Source organism: Herpailurus yagouaroundi, unplaced genomic scaffold (genome assembly GCF_014898765.1).
Source record: "Herpailurus yagouaroundi ecotype Mexico unplaced genomic scaffold, PumYag 197, whole genome shotgun sequence".
In the NCBI taxonomy this organism is placed as follows: Eukaryota; Metazoa; Chordata; class Mammalia; order Carnivora; family Felidae; genus Herpailurus; species Herpailurus yagouaroundi.
In genome coordinates this window covers 13,310,862-13,333,489 of record NW_024412428.1, presented here as the reverse complement: position 1 = coordinate 13,333,489, position 22,628 = coordinate 13,310,862, and the positions used below count along the sequence as shown (strand labels likewise).

Genomic DNA, 22,628 nt, shown 5'->3' with positions numbered 1-22,628 from the left:
ATAAACTCTGGACAAAATATTCAAAAACAGCTTTCTGAAGGTGAAGAGCAACCAAAACCGGACATGTAAAAGAATAGAAATGGGAGTTGACAGGTATAAGAAAGTAACAGTATTTTGTAAAATTCGTTCTTTCTTATGATTTTCTATTTAGGGACAAGCCCCGATCTACATCATGAACCAGAAGTTATGGACAATCTCAGCAGTTTGAACATGAGAGAAGCAATTCTTGAAACAAAAGCACAAGAGAGAAGCCCCAAATAACCTTGGACAAATGTCTGGCTCAGCCATGAACTACTCACATTCATAAGATTCAACTGATGCCAACTATTGAGTTCTGCAGTTTGAGTTTATCCAAGTAAACGGACACCTTAAAATTTGTCAACAAAATTCAGAAGAGCGTAACAAAATGTAGAATCTCTACACAGCATTATTCACAGCATTCACGATAACAATCCAAAATTACTTAACATACAAATAACAAAGAAAATACAGTCCATTCATGAAATAAAACATGATCAATAGAAACCAAAATCCAGAGGACCCAGATGCCTGAATAAACACATAAAGATTTTAAATCAAGTAGTATAACTGTGTTCATGGAACTTTAAAACACATCTCATAATGAATAAAAAGACTGGGAATCATAGCAAAGAATTACAAACTACAGAGTCAAATACAAAACGTACAATAGAAAGCTATGACATTTAAATTAAAATGTTGACAGAATAGGCTAAGTAGCAGATCAGATAAAAAAAAAAGAGCCAATGGAATTAAAGGTAAATCAATTTAAGTATTTAATCTGAAGAAAAATGAGAGGAAAAAGATTGGGAAGAAACAAATAGAACCTCGAGCCTAGCCAGCCGCGGTGTTGTGCTGTGGGGAAGAGAGACAGATCTGTAAACCCCGGAGCCAGGTTCTGCCGATCCGACGCCCCTGCTGTGCAGAGACCCTGAGTGAAGCCACCATCACCATGTCTGACCAGGAGGCAAAACCTTCAACTGAGGACTTGAGGGATGAGAAGGAAGGAGAATACATTAAACTCAGAGTCATTGGACAGGATGGCAGTGCGATTCGCTTCAAAGTGAAAATGACAACACATCTCAAGAAACTCAAAGAATCATACTGTCCAAGAGAGGGAGTTCCAGTGAATTCACTCAGGTTTCTCTTTGCAGGTCCGAGAATTGCTGATAATCATGCTCCAAAAGAAGTGGGAATGGAGGAGGAAGATGTGATTGGAGTTTATCAGAAACAAACGGGGTCATCCAATGATTTAGATATTCTTTTTATTTTTTTCTTTACCCTCAATCCTTTTTTATTTTTAAAAATAGTTCTTTTGTAATGTGGTGTTCAAAACGGAAATGAAAACTGGCACCCCATCTCTTTAAAACATCTGGTAATTTGAAGTCTAGTGCCCATTATTCATGATCACTTGTTTTCATTGTGCTGATTTTTGGTGATCAAACCTCAGCCCCCTTCATATCGCACTCTCCTGTTTAAAAAAATTACATGTGTGCACAGAGAGGCCACCACCTTTTCCAGGACTGTGCATTTTCAGGCTTGTGATAAATAAGGTTGACCAATGCGAGTGTTCGTAATGACTTTCCAACCGGCCCTGAAGTTCTAGTATGTGATTGCTTCACTCCTGGACTATGACTTTCAGTGGGAGATGGAAGTTTTTCAGAGAAGTGAACTGTGGAAAAATGACTTTTCCTTAACTTGAAGTTTCTTTTAAAATTTGAGGGTCTTGACCAAAAGAAGAGAAATAGCAAGCTGGAGTCGAGATGACAGAGATCGCGGGAGTAACGACTAACTCCAAAGACAGCTTCACTGAAGAGAAAGCATTTTAAGATAAAAGTCTTGTCAGAAGATCCCAGAAAAGTTCTAATTTTCATTAGCAGTTAATAAAGTTATTCATGCAGAAGTGTGTTCAACAGAACACTGTTCTTTTTTATTTTATTTGTACTTTTTGGCCTGAGATATGGGTTTTAAATGGACATTGTCTGGACCAGCTTCTTTAAAATAAACAAAATATTTGTAAAAACGGTTAAAAAAAAAAAGAACCTCAGGGGCATATAGGACAAAATTAAAGATCTAATATAAATGTAATCCCAGTAAAAAAGAGGAATAGAAAATAAAAATATTTACAGAAATCAACAGCAATAAAAACTTTTAAAGTGCCTCCAAAAACAACACACTTAATTCCTCTCATCGAAATCCTATCAAATTTGGGGAGATGAGCTAAAGCAGTGCTGAGAGAGAATTCTACAGTGCTAGAAAAGAAAGAGCTCTCATTGGCCTAAGATTTCATTTGTGAATTTAAAGAAAAACAAAACAAGTAGAAGAGTGGAAATACAACACAGAAATCAATGAAATAAAAAATTAGCAGAGCCAAATCTGTTTCTTTGAAATGATTGATAAAAATGATAAATCATTAGCTCAAGAGAATAAGAGAGAGAGAAAAAGAAAATAATGCAAATTGTCAGTACCTGGGATGGATTATCACTACAAATCCTACATTACAAACATAAAGACATTAAAAGCATATTACAGAAATGTTTATGAACAACAGTATGCCAACAAATTCAATTACTTACATAGAATGGATAAATCCCTTGTAAAATACAACTTTCCAAACCGACACAAGATAAATGAAAATCCAAATAGCCCATATTTATCAAAAAGGTAAGTTCATTATCAAAAAACCTTCCAATAAAAAAAAAGAACAGGACTAGATATTTTCTATTGGTGAATTCTACAAAACTCATTAATAAAACAGGAAGGAACACTTCCCAACCATTTTATGATAACCTCAGTAGCAAAACCTGACAAGGACATTACAAGAAAATAAAATTACAGACCACAGTCTCTCATGAACACAGCCACAGAAATCCTTAATATTGTAAGCAAGCCAAGTCCAGCAATATAGAAAATGGAAAATGCAGCAGAGTTACCTCAGGATGAAAGCTGTTTTAACATTCAAAAATCAATGTAGCATTGCCACTGAGAATGTAACATGGTAATCACTCTGGAAAACAATTTAGTAGTTTCTTAAAAAGTTAAACACACATTTACCGTATGACCCAGCAATTTTAATACTATGTATCTATGGAAATGTATATCCACACAGACGTTTATACAAATATTCAAAACAGCATTATTAATAAAAGCTAAAAATTGGCAACAATTCAAATGTCCATAAACTAGTAAATGGACAGTCAGAATGCAGTATACCCCACAATGGAATCAGTGTTTGGCAATAAAAAGGAACATAAGTAAACCTCACATGCTAAATAAGGGAAGTCAAACATAAAGATGACATGTAGTGTGACTGAACAGGCAAATATAAAAAGAGTAAGTTAGTGATTGCCAGAGGCTTGAGGTGTGAATGAGGAGTGACATAAGTGTGCCTGAGCTTTCTTTGGGGGGGTGATGAAAATGTTAAAAAAGTACATTATGGTTATAGTTGAATGATTATGGAGAATACCAAGTCATTGACTTGTATGCAAAACAAAAACAAAAACATTAATTTTATAGTAAGTAAACTGTATCTTATGAAAGCTGCTTTAAAAAACATAATTATGCAGGGCACCCGGGAGGCTCAGTCGGTTAAGCATCTGCAAAGATCTCAGTCATGATCTCACCATTCCTGCAATCGAGCCTCACGTCGGGCTCTGTGCTGACGGCTCAGAGCCTGGAGCCTGCTTCGGATTCTGTGTCTCCCTCTCTCTCTCTGCCCCTCCCCTGCTCGCTCAGTCTCTCTCTCTCAAAAATAAATAAACATAGAATTTTTTTTTAAATAAAATTCTATTTATAATAACATGTAACATCAATAAAGCACTTAGAAATAAATGTAACAGAAAGTTTGTAATGCCTCTAAATTACAAACTACAAAACAAAACACTGCTGGGAGAGATTTTTAAAAGGCCTAAATAAATAAGAGATACACCATGTTCATGAAATGGAAAACTCAGGATTTTTAAGAAGTCAACCTCTCCCCCCCAACACCCTGCTTCTGCCAAGTTAAATTATACATTCTTGCAAATCTATGTATAATCTCCCAGGCCTCTTTGTAGACTGGCCATGAATTCTAAAAGGTTTATGTAAATGTAACAACAACAACAAAGCATGACAACTAGAATATTCAAAGCTATCTTAGGAAAAGAAACATGGAGGATGTACAAACCACCCAATTTAAAAATTTATCATAAAGCTCCGGTAATCAAGATACCATAGCACTGGCATAAAGACTGACAAACAGTTCACTAGAACAGGATAGACTCACTGACGCTCCAATCAGTTTTCTACACAGGTGCTACAGTAATCCAATAGAGAAAGGAAAGTCTTTTCCACAAATAACAATGAAACAGATGGATATCAATATGGGGAAGAAAAATAAAACCTGGATCCGTAACTCATACACAGACAAGAATTAATTTGATATAAATCACAGACTAAACAACTATCAAACTCCTAGAAGAAAACACAGAAGAATATCTGCATCATCTGTAGTGAAGATTCTTACAGGGCATATTCTTAAGGACACAGAAAGCAAAAACCATAAAGGAAAAAATTGATGAATTAGACTTAATCAAAATTAAAAAGCCTTTGTTCATGAAAAGATAGCTATAGATAAATAAAAAATTTAAAGACAAAAAATTTTCCAAAAACATATATGACAATGGAATGGTATGTAAGATATATAAAGAACTTCTAAATATTTTTTTTTTAATTTAAAAATGGCAGAACATTTGAACAGGTGCTTCGCAAAATATTTACAAGCCACCAATTAAGGATATGAAAATATATTAATCATCATTAGCCATCACAGACGTGCAAACTAAAACTACAATGAACTAAACTAACATACATCCATAAGAATCACTAAGAGCACCAACCATGTAAAATGCTGGTAAGAATGGGCTCTCTCACACAGTGTTGGAAGTACAAAATGTTTCATCCATTTGGAAAAAGGTCTAACAGATTCTTGTTAAACCAATATACACCATCTCTCTGACCCAGCAATTACATTCTTAAGTATTTACCCAAAGGAAATAAAATACAAATCCCCAAATGACTTTTGTATAAGAGTGTTAAAAGAAGCTTTATTCTTTTATAATGGCCCCAAACTGGAAACAGCCCAGAGTTCCATCAACACAAGAATAAACTATGGTAAATTCACATGATAGTCTGCTACTCAGCAATAAAAAGTAACAAACTGCTGATAAACACAACAATATGAACAAATGGCAAAAGCACTATGTTAAATGAAAAGAAGCTTTACTGAGAAGAGTTTATTCATTTTGTCAGATCCCATTTATACAAATTCTACGACAATAGTCTATGGTGGGAAAAAACTTGAGTGGATGCCTCTGGGGATACGGGGTAGAGATTAACTGGTAGAGGGTATGAGGGAACTTTCTGAAGTGACTATAAGATTTTTTATCTTGATGGGGGTTTGGGTTACTCAGGTACAAGCATGTGTGAATACTGAATATTATATTTAAGGTTGATGTTTTCATCATATGTAGTTTGGAGGGGAGTGTTTAGGGAGACCATAACCAAATACTGAATTTGAAATAAAAGATATGTATAGCTACAACCTGATTTGAAATATATGCCAAAAAAAAAAAAGACCAAAAACAAGATGGATTGATGGATGGATAAGTGATAAAGTGAGTTCTGTAAAATGTAAATGGTAAAATCCAAGTGGTAAGATGACAAGCACAGGAAATATGAAAAAAATCCTAAAGCTCATGAACCTTAGTCTGGAAAGTAAATGACTCCCAGTTATCAAGATGGAGAGAAAGAGAGACAGCACCAGCAGGGGAGGGGCAGAGAAGAGGGAGAGAGAGAGAATCTTAAACAGGCGCCACACTCAGTGCAGAGCCAGATGTGAGGTTCGATTTCACGGCAGTGAGATCATAACCTGAGCTGAAATCAAGAGTTGGACACTCATCCAAATGAGCCACATAGGCGTCCCACGATGGATTAATTTCTTAAAAGTACTGATTAATATTAGCACCTATTTCATAATTATATACAATCTACATCCATTTACAGTTACACTTAAATACCTAAGCATAGGTATGTAAACAAGTAGAAAAGTCTCCTAGAAGTGAAATACAACTACAAAGCCTCAAAATCTTAACACTTTTTTTTTCTGGAGAAAAAAAGCAGCATGGGGTAGTTTGCAAAAGGCCACAATGAAAAAAATGGATCAGCTTTATGACCCCTATAACTCTTCATTCAGTACACTCCATACCAAAGATTCATCTTATATTTTCACTTAATCTTGCATGTCTCTCCTTTATAAAAGTTTCCCTGAGGTTCCACTCCCTTAAGATGTTAACCACCCCTCCTCAGAAAGTCCATCATTCTTTGTATTTCTCTTATAAAAACTTATGAAATTTATGTCCACTAGGAAAAGTAAAACTGTTAAAAGGCTTGGGCATCAGGCCAACTCTACCTGTACGACCCAAGATAAATTGCTTAATCTTGTTTCTTTGTATGTAAACTGTGGATAACAGAACTTTATCTCACAGGGTTATTATCAGATTATGGTGCTTAGCCTTCTTCATAAAGTACCAGATAAAAATTACTATTATTATTATATTACTATCTCCATATGAGCCTCAGTACCAACAACATTTAACAGGCATTCATTTTTTTAAAAAAATATTCAATTAAAAGAACTGAATAAACTATTCACGTGTTACTGATTGACAGACTATTGCTGTGGCCCATACATATAAACACACTTAAGTCACTGCCCTTCCAGTTTTAAGATGATACTAGTAACTCATCTGTGGCTACTGACTTAAAAACAAATGAGCTTTACTTTGGTTCTTTTTAATTTGTTTTATTTTATCCCTAAAATACAAGATTATTTTTCCATTACCGTCATTTTCATCACTATTTCTGCATGTACTCATAAGGGCAATTCTCTTCACTCCAATTCTCTTCACTCCCTAACCTAAGAGCTCACGACCACATCATCCAAGCAAACCCAAACCCTTCCCATGCCATCACTTTAAAATGTTCAGTTCTGGGGGCGCCTGGGTGGCTCAGTCGGTTGAGTGTCCGACTTCAGCTCGGGTCACGATCTCACGGTTCGTGAGTTCGAGCCCCGTGTCAGGCTCTGGGCTGATGGCTCGGAGCCTGGAGCCTGCTTCCGATTCTGTGTCTCCCTCTCTCTCTGCCCCTCCCCCGATCATGCTCTGTCTCTCTCTGTCCCAAAAATAAACAAACATTAAAAAATAAATAAATAAATAAATAAATAAATAAATAAATAAATAAAATGTTCAGTTCTGGCCCACTCCCCAAATTCCTTGTTTAGAGGCCTTCCAAATGTTCATCTTTATGCACATTTGAAACTTCAGTCATACTAAGTAATTAAATTAACAAGATAAATTGATTAATTGCTACCAGCATGATTATTCTTTCATTGTGAAATCTCCAGGCAAGAATAGGATACAATTTATATTCTGGCAAAAAGGGGAAATGAAAGGCAAAAACCAAAAGTTTTTAAATGTCCATGCCTTGATCTCTACTTCACAGCACTAAGTGCCACATTTCTATTCTCTCACTGCACAGCCCTCATAATGTGGAACCTACACAGTCTTCCTTAGTCATGGATATAAAACTCAAACCCAAGCCTCTAATTCCTTTAATAAAAAATAAAAATAAAAAAAAATAAAAAAAAACAAGAAGTGAGACTCAAAACAAAATAGAAAGATGAAAAACAGCATTCCAACAACAACACATTAGACAAAATATCACTAATTAAGGAATATGATAAAAATCATGGTCATTCAGAAAAATAACACCTACCAGTTGTTATCTGGTAGATAATACTCAAGCCTTCCTAATTATAGGACTAAAAATGAATTAGTATCTGAGAAGAAGTGAAGTCTTTCTCAATGGATATTAAAACACACATTAGGGGCGCCTGGGTGGCGCAGTCGGTTAAGCGTCCGACTTCAGCCAGGTCACGATCTCGCGGTCCGTGAGTTCGAGCCCTGCGTCAGGCTCTGGGCTGATGGCTCAGAGCCTGGAGCCTGTTTCCGATTCTGTGTCTCCCTCTCTCTCTGCCCCTCCCCCGTTCATGCTCTGTCTCTCTCTGTCCCAAATATAAATAAACGTTGAAAAAAAAAATTAAAAAAAAAAAAACACACATTAGTAATCAGGTACCCATGTGGAAAAACTTCCTTGATCACTCACCAAGCATCCTAAAATAAAAATCTCTCTATGGTAGTACCACTGTACTACAGACATTTTCACTAAAATTACATCACTAATATTGTAACATATTATTTTTAAAATTCTATAAAACAGTGTAACATCAGCAAAAAAATGTGAAGAAACAGAAGATACAATTCAAGTGTCATCCTCTTGGAGAAGCCATTCCCATTTAGAGCAAAGGGTCTACAAACTACTGCCTAGAGATCAATTCTAGCTTGCTGCTTCATTGTAAATAAGATTTTATTGAAATACCACCATGCCCGTTCATGGACATACTGTTTAAGGTTGACCACAGTATAACTGAAATACATATATTTGGTCTTTGCCCCAGTTCCTTGCACATAGCTTCAAAACCCTTGACATTTCATAGGTGTCCTTTGTTATCCATAATTAGTCCCTTTTGATTATACCTAACGTTATGCTAACAAGGTGACTCATGGTCAGTCCCTAGATAGTTTAAAAGAGAGGAGCCAGCCAATGAAAGACCAAGCATGTGAGCACAGGGCTGGAGACTGAGTTCAATTATGTGGTCAACAATTAAATCAATCACACCTACACAATGAGTCCACAAAAACTATTGAACAATGAGATTCAGGAAGCTTCCAGGTTGCTGAACGTATCAATGTGCTGAAAGGGTGCCCAGAAAGGGCATCGAAGCTCTGTGTACCCACTTCCCACCTCTAACATACTGACCTATATGTCTCTTCCATTTGGATCTTCCTGAGTTGCAGCTTTCTTAATAAAACTAATCCTAAGTATGGTGCTCTCCTGAGCTCTGTGAGTCATTCTAGCAAATTACTGAACTTGGGGGGCGGGGCTATAGTCAGCCAGGCAGAAATGTAGGAAGCCCCACTTGTAGCTGGCATCTGAAATGGAGACAGTCTTGTGGGACCAAGCCCTTAGCTTATAGGTTTACACTAACTCTAGTGTCAGAATTCAATATAATTATAGGACACCTAATTGAGGTCAGAGATTAGTGTTGCTACCTTCCCACTACAGCTGCAAAGTAGAGTAGCGGCAATAAACAAAATATGGCCCATAAAGCCTAAAATGCCTGGATCTTTACAGAAAATATTTGCCTACTACTGTTCTAGGGAATTAGTCTCTCAAAGTCTCCTGTTTCAACACTTTTGGTACATATCACTAACACATTAACAGTTATATTTATATATTTACTTGTCTATCTCCTCCAGGATATTACTACTTATGAATAAAAAATTGTTTCATTATCATGGGGCGCCTGGGTGGCGCAGTCGGTTAAGCGTCCGACTTCAGCCAGGTCACGATCTCGCGGTCCGTGAGTTCGAGCCCCACGTCAGGCTCTGGGCTGATGGCTCAGAGCCTGGAGCCTGTTTCCGATTCTGTGTCTCCCTCTCTCTCTGCTCCTCCCCCATTCATGCTCTGTCTCTCTCTGTCCCAAAAAAAATAAATAAACGTTAAAAAAAAAAAATTAAAAAAAAAAATAGTTTCATTATCATCATATTTTTAGGACCAACTTCTTGGCATACAGTTGACCAAAGCTTAATAAAAATATCTATTTAAAAAAAAAACAAAAAAAAAACTTCTTACAGCATGTTTCTGTCCCAGTGTATCTCTTTTTTTTTTTTATTTGAGACAGAGAGAGAGAGCATGAATAGGGGAGAGGGGCAGAGAGGGACAGAGAGAGAGAATCCCAAGCAGGCTCCATGCCCAGCACAGAGCCCAACATGGGGCTTGATCCCATGACCACAGAGTCATGACCTGAGCCAAAATCAAGAGTTAGACATTGAACCAGCCAGGCGCCCCCAGTGTATCTTATTTTCTATTTTAATATCAGGCCTATGTTCTGATTCTAAAAGAAAAAAACAAAACATTATTGAGAGATCATGGATTATTAGCATATTAAGGCCTGAGAGTACCACAAAATGCTCTAATTCAATCTTTATTTTCAGTCACGCAAAATAAAGGCTACAACGCTTAAATGACTTGACCAACTAATTAGTAACAAACAAGATCAGAATCCAAGTCCAAAATCAATAATCTTTTCACTAACAATACCAAATCTTTCTAATGAGTGAATACAAGCATCACAACATAAGTAAAACTAAACTTTGTTCAAAATGTACCCCCTAAAAGTACTCTCCATTCATGCTACTCAGAGTACCAGTTAATGAATGAGAAGGCTGAATCAGAACATGAATCAACACACTTCTTTCACAAAGAAAGTTTTGTTATGGAAAAAAAATATTTGAAATAAACAGTGTGCTTACTAACAAATTTGATTTACATTCTGGCACAAGCTCCTTATCTCCTCTCAGACCAAGAAACATTTTACAAATATGCAAACCTCTTCTGGGGGCCACATTTTCAATAGCAATGTACTAAACAAACATTCAGTATTGAAGCAGAAACTGTTAAAAGTATAATGATCTTCAAATATACAATTTATATACACAGCTCCCACTTGAAAGGAATACGAGGGAAGGAAAATAACATCTATTTCACTCCATATATAAGGATTTTCTTATATATCCATATACATGCAGTGTAGATACAGACATAGAGAGGAAGACAAACAGAAGCTCAGAGAGAGATGTAATACTTGGCTCAAGGTCACAAAGCAAAGAAGAGGCAGAGCCAGGATTTGAATTCAGATTAGTCATTCCACAAAGGCCAAGCTCTTTACAGAAAACCAGGATACAAAAACAGATTTGACTCAAATAGCATTTGCACATTAATTCATAAATCTAAATATAGTCCAGCACATCAATTCATAGCTGTGAAAGGCCTAAAAGGAGCACGTACAGGATGGATCTAGAAGAAGCACCCACTATTTATACAGACTTCACCACTGAACAGGCTGTCCTCTCTGACCAATCCTGTTGTTTCAAGGAGAGAAACACAAGAAATACTGAAAGAGTAAGACAATACTAGTCTATCTAATCAGATCACCTTACACGGAATATACACACGTATTGCTTTGCTCTTGTCACTCTTGCCAAAACTCCTCCACACTGCCCAAAGTCCTGAGCTTCAAATTTACCCAGCTTCATTTGTCTCATGTGTAAAAGGGGACAGAAATGCCTATATCATGGAGTTACTACCTTAATTGAAAATACTTTGGGGCGCCTGGGTGGTGCAGTCAGTTAAGCGGCCGACTTCAGCCAGGTCACGATCTCGCGGTCCGTGAGTTCGAGCCCCGCGACAGGCTCTGGCCTGATGGCTCAGAGCCTGGAGCCTGTTTCCGATTCTGTGTCTCCCTCTCTCTCTGCCCCTCCCCCGTTCATGCTCTGTCTCTCTCTGTCCCAAAAAATAAATAAACGTTGAAAAAAAAAATTTTTTTTTAAAAGAAAATACTTTATTTTCTCTATTGTAAGAAATATTTTTCACATATTAACATTTCTGAAATCAACATATAACTCATAATTGATGTGTCCATTTAATGTAGTAGTGTTTCTTTTCTTACCCCTAAGTGCTATTATTAAATCAGTAACAGTCAACTGCATAGCAGAATACCTAACAAAAACTTGTAACTACTATCATTATTTTATTATGTTTGGTGGAAATGAGCAACAGATTCTGGTTCTGAAAGCAGCTCATTCCAGAACTTTTCTTTATGTACTCATAAAAGCATACATGTTTAAAGCATTATTTTTATTTTTCCTGCTCTCCCTCCACCTTGACGTCTAGAGACCTCGATTTTGCCAACTGCAGTTTGCCAACCACATCACATTTCAAGTGACTCCTGAGTTTGTTGACAGATTAATGTATTTAAAAGATAACTAATGTAATGCAAAAACTGGAAATACTTAACTTCCTGAAAATTGTCTCTGACTCTGAATTAGAGAAGAATCCAGTAGAGACAGAAGCTTAAGCTAAGTCCTAAAGGATAGGTAGTAATTTGATGGGAGAGAAAAACATTGCTACAAAGAAGGTACTACTTTAAACATACTATGCTGATACAAATTTCCAGATGTAGATAGAATACTCTCACTCTACCCGATCTACTCAGCAAACTCCTGCTCACCCTTCAAATCCAATCTCAAGAGAGTCCTCCACCTTAAAGTCTTTCCTGACTTCTGCAAACAGTTTTGTCGCTTTCTCTTCTGTGATGTTGTATTCTAATACACACTTTTTCTTGAGATCACAGGAGAAATAAAAGGCAGAACAAACACTTGAATTCAGATTAGTCAAGCGACAAAGGCCTGATCACATTACTCAGTATTTTTTAAATTTACACATCAATCTCTCTTTTTAGAATCTGAAGTCTTTAAAGAAAAGATTCATCTTTCCAATCCCATTCTACCCCAGGTTTGACCATACTATTCCTAGGAATAAGCAATTTAGCTCCCAATCACCACTGAGAAATAAAAATATGTTTAAATTAATCTCCTCCTCCTCTCCACTGGGTATTTATAAATCTTTCAAGGTTTAGAACATCCAAGAATGTTGCTGAAGTATATATACTCTTAAATTTTAATGGAAGAAGACAACACATATCGCCAACTCTCAAAAACTAGACAATTATCCAAATGCATCGTGCTAGCTTTGAGGCAAGACATCCCAAGAACACTGCTGTGATGCGTCCTCTACTCTGGACACTGCCGTGAATCACCCAAAAGCTTCTTACAACAGTTCTTTCTCCAATCCAATATTTCTAGCACCCGCTGGTCCCAATGTTGTTCCAGTATTAATTTGATCCAAGGGGTATCAAGTGTTTGCCTACTAATCACCTAGTCACCTAGATAATGCTCTTCCCCTGGCTCTTCCTGCACATGGAGGTGAGAAAATAAATTTCTGCTGTTCAAGCTATCTGTTCTGTGACAGCAGCCTTAGCAAATTAGCACACCAGCCAAACCCAGGTAACTCAAGTTGAATATAATAAAAGGAATAATTGCTAGACTAGAAATTCAGAGACCTGAAATCCAGTCCTAAAGCATGGCAATTTAAAAACTGTGTAACCCAGATTAAACCAGTAACTTTCCCGTGCCTAGGTTTCCATATCTGAAAACCAGATAATCTTTGAAACTTTATCATGTACTAGCATTCCAGAATTCTAGTATTCAAAATCAGGGTCCTATTTAAAATATGGTACTCCCGGGGCGCCTGGGTGGCTCAGTCGGTTAAGCGTCTGACGTCAGCTCAGGTCATGATCTCACAGTCAGTGAGTTGGAGCCCCACATTGGGCTCTGTGCTGACAGCTCAGAGCCTGGAGCCTGCTTCAGATTCTGTGTCTTCCTCTCTCTCTGCCCCTGCCCTGTTCATGCTCTGTCTCTGTCTCAAAAAAAATTAAAAAAATAAATTTTAAATATGGTACTCCTGACAATTAATACTAAAATTAGCACTCTAAATACAATAGGGGACTCTGATTCTGATAAATCAAATAAATAACAAACTGTTATGTCCTGCTTTCCAGGTAAAGTTATGGCTACTCCTCAACTTCTGTTTTAGTAAACAGGATAAACACGAACTTCCAGAAAGTATATTTTCACATATATTTTCTAATAGTAATTCATAACAAGTAGGCATTTCTTTCATTAAGAAACAGTCTAGCAAATAATTCAAGCAAATATCTAGTAAAACACATTAGAAATAATTTTCATCCAACCAATTCTTACATTTTATTGTAACTGCTTCTTCAACTCTGAAGCAATGTTTACAATTTGCCTTCCAAAGTATTTGCTGACAATAAGATGCATTTTAATTTGTTGCCATATTGATTTCTATGAATTATTTAGGCAATTTTTACCAGAGCAGGGAGAACAAGTTTTTCCCCAGTGAGATGTGGTTTTTAAATTATTGCTATTAAGTCAATGCATCAGTTAGGATGAGGTTTACTGATACATAACAAGAAAACCGAAGACATGAGTGGTTCAAACAATATAAAGATTATATATGTGTGTGTCCGCATGTATAAATATATATTTGTATATGTATATATACACACACAGATGCATACATATAAAGAAAGAAAACATGCTAGAATATTAGTTTATTTCTATCCCTCCAATGGTTCATTTATTTTTAAGATATTCCCTTCTAAACCAGTGCTGCCCAGTGAAAATATTATGTAAGCCATATATATAATTTAAAATTTTATTAACCACAATAGAAGAAAATGTAAAGAAACAGGAGAAATTCAGTTATATTTCATTTAACCCAATATATGTAAAACACCATTTTAACACGCAATAAATATTTTCAAATTATTATGATTTTTATACCAAGTTTTCAAAGTCAAGTGTGCGTTTTATGCTTTCGGTACATTTCATGTGCTCACCAGCCACATGTGGCTTGTGTCTACCCTATGACTGCACAGCTCTAGACAGACCTAGCCAGCTTTCAAACCTCAGCTCAAGCATAACTGCTTGTGTGAAGCCTTCCCTTGACGCCTTCCTTTGACTTCATTAGTACATTTCTCCTTTCAGTGTGGCCCACCATAACCTGATTTGTTTCTATCATAGAATTTACAGATATAATTGCCTGTAATTATCACCCTCTATAGCATTAAACACTCCAGGGCAGGGATTTGTCTTGACCATTGTATCCTCAATGCCTAGCATTACATATGGTGAGTACTCAATAAATATTTGCTTGAATAAAAGGGATAGGCAGTCAGATACGAAGGGCAGGTTGAAAATGAGTACATACAGTCAGACCCAGCAGACCAGTATTTAAATGGGGGTGGAAAGAAGGGCACAGAAGAAGTAACTATGAACAAAAGAACTAGATAACCTGCAAATTAAATATAGTACTCTACCCTGAATACTTAAATCAATTAGAAAATAAGTCAAGCCAACTATAAAATAATATAATTCAATAACAGTATATATTAAACATTAATCTCTATCACAGTATAAAGCAAAACTTTTATAAGATCTCTGCTTTTTCCTTAGGAATAAACTACATTAACACAGTCCCTTTTTAACAACTAGTAACATCACAAACGTGATACATGTAATTATTAAATTCTATTCTCATATACTACCTCCCCATTAATATATCTTTATGCCTTTTACATAGGAAGATAATAAATTAAGGCTCTAAGGTATAAAATACATTATCATATTGACCCAGCCCCAATCACTCTCTCCCTGGAACTGAAATCTATGTTGCAAATGTCTATGTCCCGTACATTCTAGGCAGGTCATTTTCAATTTATTTCAGTTTGGCAGCCTAATTTTTCAATGTAATTGGGTTCAGCTGTCATTCTGAATGACAGTTTGTCATGCAGTAACTAAAATACATTAGTTTACCTTTCAGAGTGCAATTACTAATCAGGTTAAATATTATTTCTGGAATTTTAAAAAAGCCCAATATAATTAATTTTTAAAATCAGCAAATCTGACTAAAATATATTTGCTCAACATAATTCCTATAAAAGTATCTAAATGAGTATTTTCACTGAGAAAATAGCTTCTTCACAGCTACTCAACCCATCCCTGAAATAAGTCAGTCATCCTAAAAATGAATGCTTTTTGATCCCAAGGCCCAAATGAGGAAATGGTAATAGTTCAAAACAACTCCAAGACCATTCAGGCAATATTACTGAACTGTGACCAATTAGTTTAGTCAGTCCCTGTGTGGTACTAATGAGACCAAGGAAATGGGTTACATTTCCATTTGAATCTAAACTTAGTAAAGTGAATGGTTAAAAGACTGAATCTACAATCCCACCCAATTAGGGCCTGCTGTCTGCCAGATTGATGACTTCAACAATAATAGCTATGAAACAAGCATGTGAATAGATTAACAGCTAGGGGGAAAAATTCACACCTTAGCATGGAACAGATACTCCAAAGAAACTTGCAATGTGAAAAGTCACACTTTGATAAAGATGAATCATTAAAGCTCAACTCTTAAAAACCAAGACAAGTAAATATGCTACCTTATAAATAGTTTCTACATTATTACATATAATATTTGACCTAACATATTTTTCTGGAACATTCTTTCAATTCTGGAATGCTACATAATGAAAAACTGTAATTTGGTTGGCAGAAAGGAAAAACCAGAGTCCTTTCAGCAGAAGGAAGGAACAGGATTTCCTTACAGAGGAAGAAAAGTTCACCAAAACAGTTAACACCAGACCAGTTAAGAAAAAGGCTTATCTGTGGTGATCCTGAAACTGAACTATATCAAGCTAGCTTGAATCTTCTTCTAGATTTCGGAAAACCATTAATTCAACTTTGATAAAATGTTAATTTTTAGAGTTCTGATTTTATGAGACTGATGAAATTGAAAATAATTTAACACACTCAGTGCCCATCATCTCTTCGTCCACCTTCTCTTAATCATGAACTACAAATGCCCAACAGAAATCTAGCTCCTTCTCTTCACATGTGGTAAAAAGGTAAACAATGAAAACTAAACTCACCTCCTCTCTCCACAGGGCTGAAATTTACACAAGTTTACTCAATTGTATTTAAATTACAACTTCACTCAGTAAATTATACATGTCATATACCCTATCATCACCACCTTTTCAAATCTCAACCTACACTTTTTAAAAAAAATAGTAATCATTGAGTGCTTACTCTGTATCAGACCCATCACCAGGCATCAGGAATCTCTTCCCATTGTCCCTTCCCTCAATCATAACTTAAAAATTTGAAATCTATCCCCTTCTTACTGATGAACATACTCTAATAGCAGTGTTAAGAGTGAATCTTTTTTTTTTTTTTTCTCCTAAGATAATGGTTAAGGGAGCACCTGGGTGGCTCAGCTGGTTAAGCATTCAACTTCAGCTCAAGTCATGATCTCATGGTTCATGGGTTTGAGCCCCACGTAGGGCTCTGTGCTGACAGCTCAGAGCCTGGAGGCTGCTTCTGATTCTGTCTCCTTCTCTCTCTGCCCCTTCCTTGCTCTCTCTCTCTCTTTCTCTCTCTCTCTCAAAAATAAATAAACATTAAAACGATTTTAATAAAAGAAGATAAAGGGTATGACAGTTTAGAAAATCATGCAGAGTGTAATTTATTTCCCAAAGTTTTCAACACAAGACCTAATTCCTGAGTCACCTGTATACCTAACAATTAAGTTAGCTATAGACAAAAACTAAAAGAAATATAATGTGAACCAAATATATAATTTAAAAGTTATCTAATAGCCACATTAAAAGAACTAAAATGGAACAGGTAAAGTTAACTCACTTTATAAATTAATAAATAACCCAAGTGGCAATATAACCAAGATAATTTCATTTCAACGTGAAACCAACATAAAAATGAGATATTTTACATTATTTTCCTCATCTAAGTCTTTGAAACGCTGTATTTAAACTTAAAGCATATCTAAATTCTTATTAGCTGTGCTGTAAGAAGTGCTTGACAGCCACAAAACACAGGGGCTTCTACCCTGGACAGTACAGCTACAGATAAGCCAAAAGAAGAAGCACTTTAAAACAAGTAGTAAATATATGAAGAGACAAACTTACAATGAGACCAAGTTTTCAATAGACTTGAAAATGGCATAAACATAGACATGATTGATAAATCTTTACTAAGTTATTTAAGATAAGGTAGGCCTATACTGCAGGGGTATAAAAGAGGATGGATAAATTATGTTATTTCTTAAAAATAAAAGCAGTTAAAACTAAAGATTCATCTTCAGAAGCTGTATACGACAAAAATGAGTTCAAATAAATAGGGCCATGCTCTCTAGAAGCTTCTAACGAGGTACATAAGATGAAAGACATATTTTATTTTTTTTTTTTAATTTTTTTTTCTTTTTTTTTTTTTCAACGTTTATTTATTTTTGGGACAGAGAGAGACAGAGCATGAGCGGGGGAGGGGCAGAGAGAGAGGGAGACACAGAATCGGAAACAGGCTCCAGGCTCTGAGCCATCAGCCCAGAGCCCGACGCGGGGCTCGAACTCACAGACTGCGAGATCGTGACCTGGCTGAAGTCGGACGCTTAACCGACTGCGCCACCCAGGCGCCCCGAAAGACATATTTTAGAAGGGCACCTGGGTGGCTCAGTCTGTTAAGCGTCCAACTTCAGCCCAGGTCATGATCTCACAGTTGGTGAGTTTGAGCCCCGCCCTGGGCTCTGTGCAGACAACTCAGAGCCTGGAGCCTTCTTCAGATTCTGTGTCTCCCTCTGCCCCTCCCCCATCTGTGCTCTGTCTCTCTCAAAAATAAATGAACATTTAAAAAAAAAAAAAGATAAATTTTAGAGAAAAACGTTTTTTTTTTATTTTAAAACAGACTGTTTAATGCAGGCAGATTAACAAAAAACCTCTTAAGAAAAAAATAAATTACAGGTTGTTGTATTTTTTTTAATGAAGGAGAAGTTGAGGTAAAATCACTACTGAATATTCTATAAGAAATTGGAATCACTGCAACAAATTGCTGCTGTCTCCCATAATTAATTAATTTTTTAGATGACAAGAATTATTCATGTTTGAGTATTATTCCTGGTCTTTCTTTCCCTGTGCCTACTCAAGAGAATTCTGGCTTGGCCTGCTGAGTCTCTTACTCCTGCCACCCTGAGACTGTCTTACCAGTCTAAATGGAAATTATTTTAGGCTTTGTAATATAGAGAGAAGAAAGAGGAATACTAAGAATTTACAAGGTTAGAACTGTGTGCTGATTTTCTTGACAAGTTCTAGGATAAGAGGATCAAAAGCAGCTATACTATGGAAACAAAGCAAAGAGAGAAAACGTAAATTTTTAAGAAATATTACTATGGTCTCTGTATCTCTATTCCACATAATATTCAAAAATAGGAGTAACGAGCCTGAGTCATATAGAAATTACTTTTTCTTGGGGCGCCTGGGTGGCGCAGTCGGTTAAGCGTCCGACTTCAGCCAGGTCACGATCTCGCGGTCCGTGAGTTCGAGCCCCGCGTCAGGCTCTGGGCTGATGGCTCGGAGCCTGGCGCCTGTTTCCGATTCTGTGTCTCCCTCTCTCTCTGCCCCTCCCCCGTTCATGCTCTGTCTCTGTCTGTCCCAAAAATAAATAAAAAATGTTGGGAAAAAAATTAAAAAAAAAATTACTTTTTCTTATTGGAGGCTATTTTTCATTTCCATCAACAAAGAGACTGATACATATAGATCCTGAATTTACAAATGTAACCTACAAATACAGACTCCAGAGTATCTTATCTGTGTTGCCAATGGAGACTGGTTTGAATAAAAAACTCTTACTCTTTGAAGACATATGCTAAGTGAAATAAGCCAGACAAAAGGAAAAATACTGTAGGATGACACTTACATGAAGTAACCAGAATAGTCAAACTCACAGGGACAGAAAGTACAATAGTGGTCACCAGGAACCGAGGGAAAAGGACTGGGGAGTTACTATTTAATGGGTACAGAGTTCCAATTTGGGAATATGAAAACAGTTTTACCGGTGAATTTTCTCACAATAAAAAAGACATAAAGACTTTGAACAAACTGAGTTAGCTTTGAAATAAACCTAGTAATAATGACATTTGAAAAAATAAAAATTAAGAAATAATTCTTACTGACTTCTAAAGCCACATTTACCACCATTAAAAATACGTATTCTTTATTAAGATACTCATGCCTATTTGTTGAAAATAAGTGTGCTGGATGCATAACATTATTTTAAGAAATTGACATGGTAAAGCAGTAGCTAAATGAATATAGCATAGTGAAAATAGTTTTTAAATGTTAGTAATCAGGGGCGCCTGGGTGGCGCAGTCGGTTAAGCGTCCGACTTCAGCCAGGTCACGATCTCGCGGTCCGGGAGTTTGAGCCCCGCATCGGGCTCTGGGCTGATGGCTCAGAGCCTGGAGCCTGTTTCCGATTCTGTGTCTCCCTCTCTCTCTGCCCCTCCCCCGCTCATGCTCTGTCTCTCTCTGTCCCAAAAATAAATAAACGTTGAAAAAAAAATAAATAAAGTAAATGTTAGTAATCAAAGTATTCATTTAGAAATATTCATTTCCCAAATATAGTACTTACATTTCTTCTTGGTTGGATAAAGTAAATAACAAACATTTTAAAACGTAGGAGCTTCATGCATTAAACCCCATGGTATCTCTCTGAAAATTATCTGTGGAGTTTCAGAGATGAGGACAGTTGGGAACACAGCAATTTGGAAATAACATGAACAACAGGTTTTATAGAATACCTGGGTCACCGCAGCTTATGTCTACTCTATTATCCTAGCCTCATGCACATGGCTACAAGGTATCCAAGGGAAAAGTCTGTTTCTTCTAGCAAGAGCTCAACTAAATGGAGATTTAGCAAACTATGTTTTTGTGTGTAGCTCTCCTCAGCTACTTATGAAGCCCAAGTTATCTTACCACTCATAGAAATACCTGCCAAGCCAAGCATTAAGGACAACGAACATTATTCAGATGAACATATATGAAATTCATATCCAAATAATTAACTTTTAGTACAAGCAAAATATCAGTATCTTTAATAGGACAATAGTTAATTACACATTTCAAAAAGAAGTCAATGCAATTAGTTTAATTTTTCTCTATTCATCTTTAGTTTCTCTTCTGAATTATGATACTCTCAAAATAAGTCTTCTTTATCCTCTGCCAGTATGAAACATTCCTTTAATTTTTTTTAAGATTTTATTTTCTGGGGGGCTCCTGGGTGGCTCAGTCGGTCGGGCGTCTGACTCCAGCTTAGGTCATGGTCTCGCAGTTCGTGAGTTCAAGTCCCACATTGGGCTCTGTGCTGACAGCTCAGAGCCTGGAGCCTGCTTCAGATTCTGTGTCCTCCCCCTCTCTCTGCCCCTCCCCCACTCATTCTCTCTCTCTCTCTCTCTCTCTCTCTCTCTCTGTCAAAAATAAATATTAAACAAAATTTTTTAAAGGTTTTATTTTTTTTAATGTTTATTTTTGAGAGAGACAGAGTGTGAATGGGGGAGGGGCAGAGAGAGAGAGGGAGGCACAGAATCTGAAACAGGCTCCAGCCTTGAGCTGTCAGCACACAGCCCGAAGGGGGGCTTGAACCTACAAACCATGAGATCATGACCTGAGCTGAAGTTGGACGCTTAACTGACTGAGCCACCCAGGCGCCCCAAGATTTTATTCTTTTTAAGTCATCTCTACCTCCCTTGTGAGGCTTGAACTCATGAACAAGAGATCAAGAGTCACATGCTCTACGGACTAGGCCAGCCAAGCACCCCATTCCTGTATTTTCATATGTTATTCATTATTATTGAACGCCTACTATGTATACATAATTATTAAACAATAGTATAACAAATACTGTTTCTGTCAACAGTCAAAAGAAAGGATAAGTACATAGGAAAAAGATACACCCCCCTATGTCAAAGAAGTCTGGGAGCATGCAAATATGATGCCTACATACATAGAGCTCCTGAAATAATTCACTGAATTGGACTCAAATAAATTTTACACCTCCCCTGAGCAAGCCTGAGAGGGGAGAAAAATGTGAACACTCATGGAATAAAAACAGGGGGGTTTCTATAAGAAGAATTAACTAGTTTATAGTTAACATCAGAGGACAAAACTATGAGGTCCCTCATGACCTGTCTCCTTGTGCAAGCTATCCCCTCTTTGTAGAAACTTTTCCACCCCTACCCTTTCATCTTGAGAAACAGCTCTTGTCCTTTAAGATCAGGTTCAAAATTACCTAACAATGTGACCTTCCTAGACTCCCCCAGGAAAAAAGTTAGTAGATCCATGGTCACCATGGCATTTTGTTTAAATCTTTGTAATATCACTTTTTACTATTGTAATTTATCTGCTTATTTTTCTATTTCCTATGCTGAACCTCTAGTTATTTAAGGTAGGGACTATGTAATTCTTTTTTATATGCCCAATGAGTATCTTTACTCTGGCAACACAACACTTAAGTTAGGAGGGGCGCCTGGGTGGCTCAGCGGGTTAAGTGTCCAACTCTCGATCTCAGCTCAGGTCATGGTCCCACAGAGCCCCGCATGGCACACATGCACTGAGAGCAAAGCCTGCTTGGGGTTCTGTCTTTCCCTCTCTCTGCCCCCTCCCCACTTGTTCATTCATTCCCTCCCCCCCCACCTCTGTGTCTCTCTCTCATATAAAAAAAAAAATTATAAAAAAAAAAAAAGAAAAGAAGAACACTAGGTTAGGATTACTCAGTAATTTATTTAACCATCACTTTAAGTATCCAAGCCTGTCTGAGTGAAAAACAAAAACAAAAACAAAAACATCCTTCTGTTGAAAGTTATAAACTGAAACTACAAATTAGCTGAGCAAAGTGGAACTGCAGGCACCAAGATAAAATGAAAAAAACAAAACAAAACAAAACACTGGACTAAGAGGGAATCTAGATGTTAATTCCTAGTCTGTCAACGACCACAGGATCTTAACCTACCTGGTTCTCTTTCCTCGCCTAGTCAAGTGATAGAGGCAGGCTATTCACCAGATGTAAAGACTATATAATTCCTTACCCATCCCAAATTTAAACTTTCTTTTAATCA

At 36.7% G+C, this 22,628-nt stretch overlaps 2 protein-coding genes across 11 annotated transcripts in view; one reads left to right on the top strand and one right to left on the bottom strand.

The window, feature by feature from the left end:
* NBEA (neurobeachin) overlaps window positions 1-22,628 on the bottom strand; it is a 689,863-nt gene that overhangs the window by 654,632 nt on the left and 12,603 nt on the right. The gene's annotated exons all lie outside the window — the stretch shown is intronic.
* Window positions 726-2,045, top strand: LOC121012851 (small ubiquitin-related modifier 1-like). Its single transcript, XM_040448191.1, has one exon. The coding sequence runs from the start codon at window positions 971-973 to the stop codon at window positions 1,337-1,339; it is 369 nt and encodes a 122-aa protein (XP_040304125.1). The 5' UTR covers window positions 726-970; the 3' UTR covers window positions 1,340-2,045.

Excerpts from the sequence above, each read along its gene's own strand:
- LOC121012851 (XM_040448191.1), top strand. The coding sequence starts at position 971 with ATGTCTGACCAGGAGGCAAAACCTTCAACTGAGGACTTGAGGGATGAG.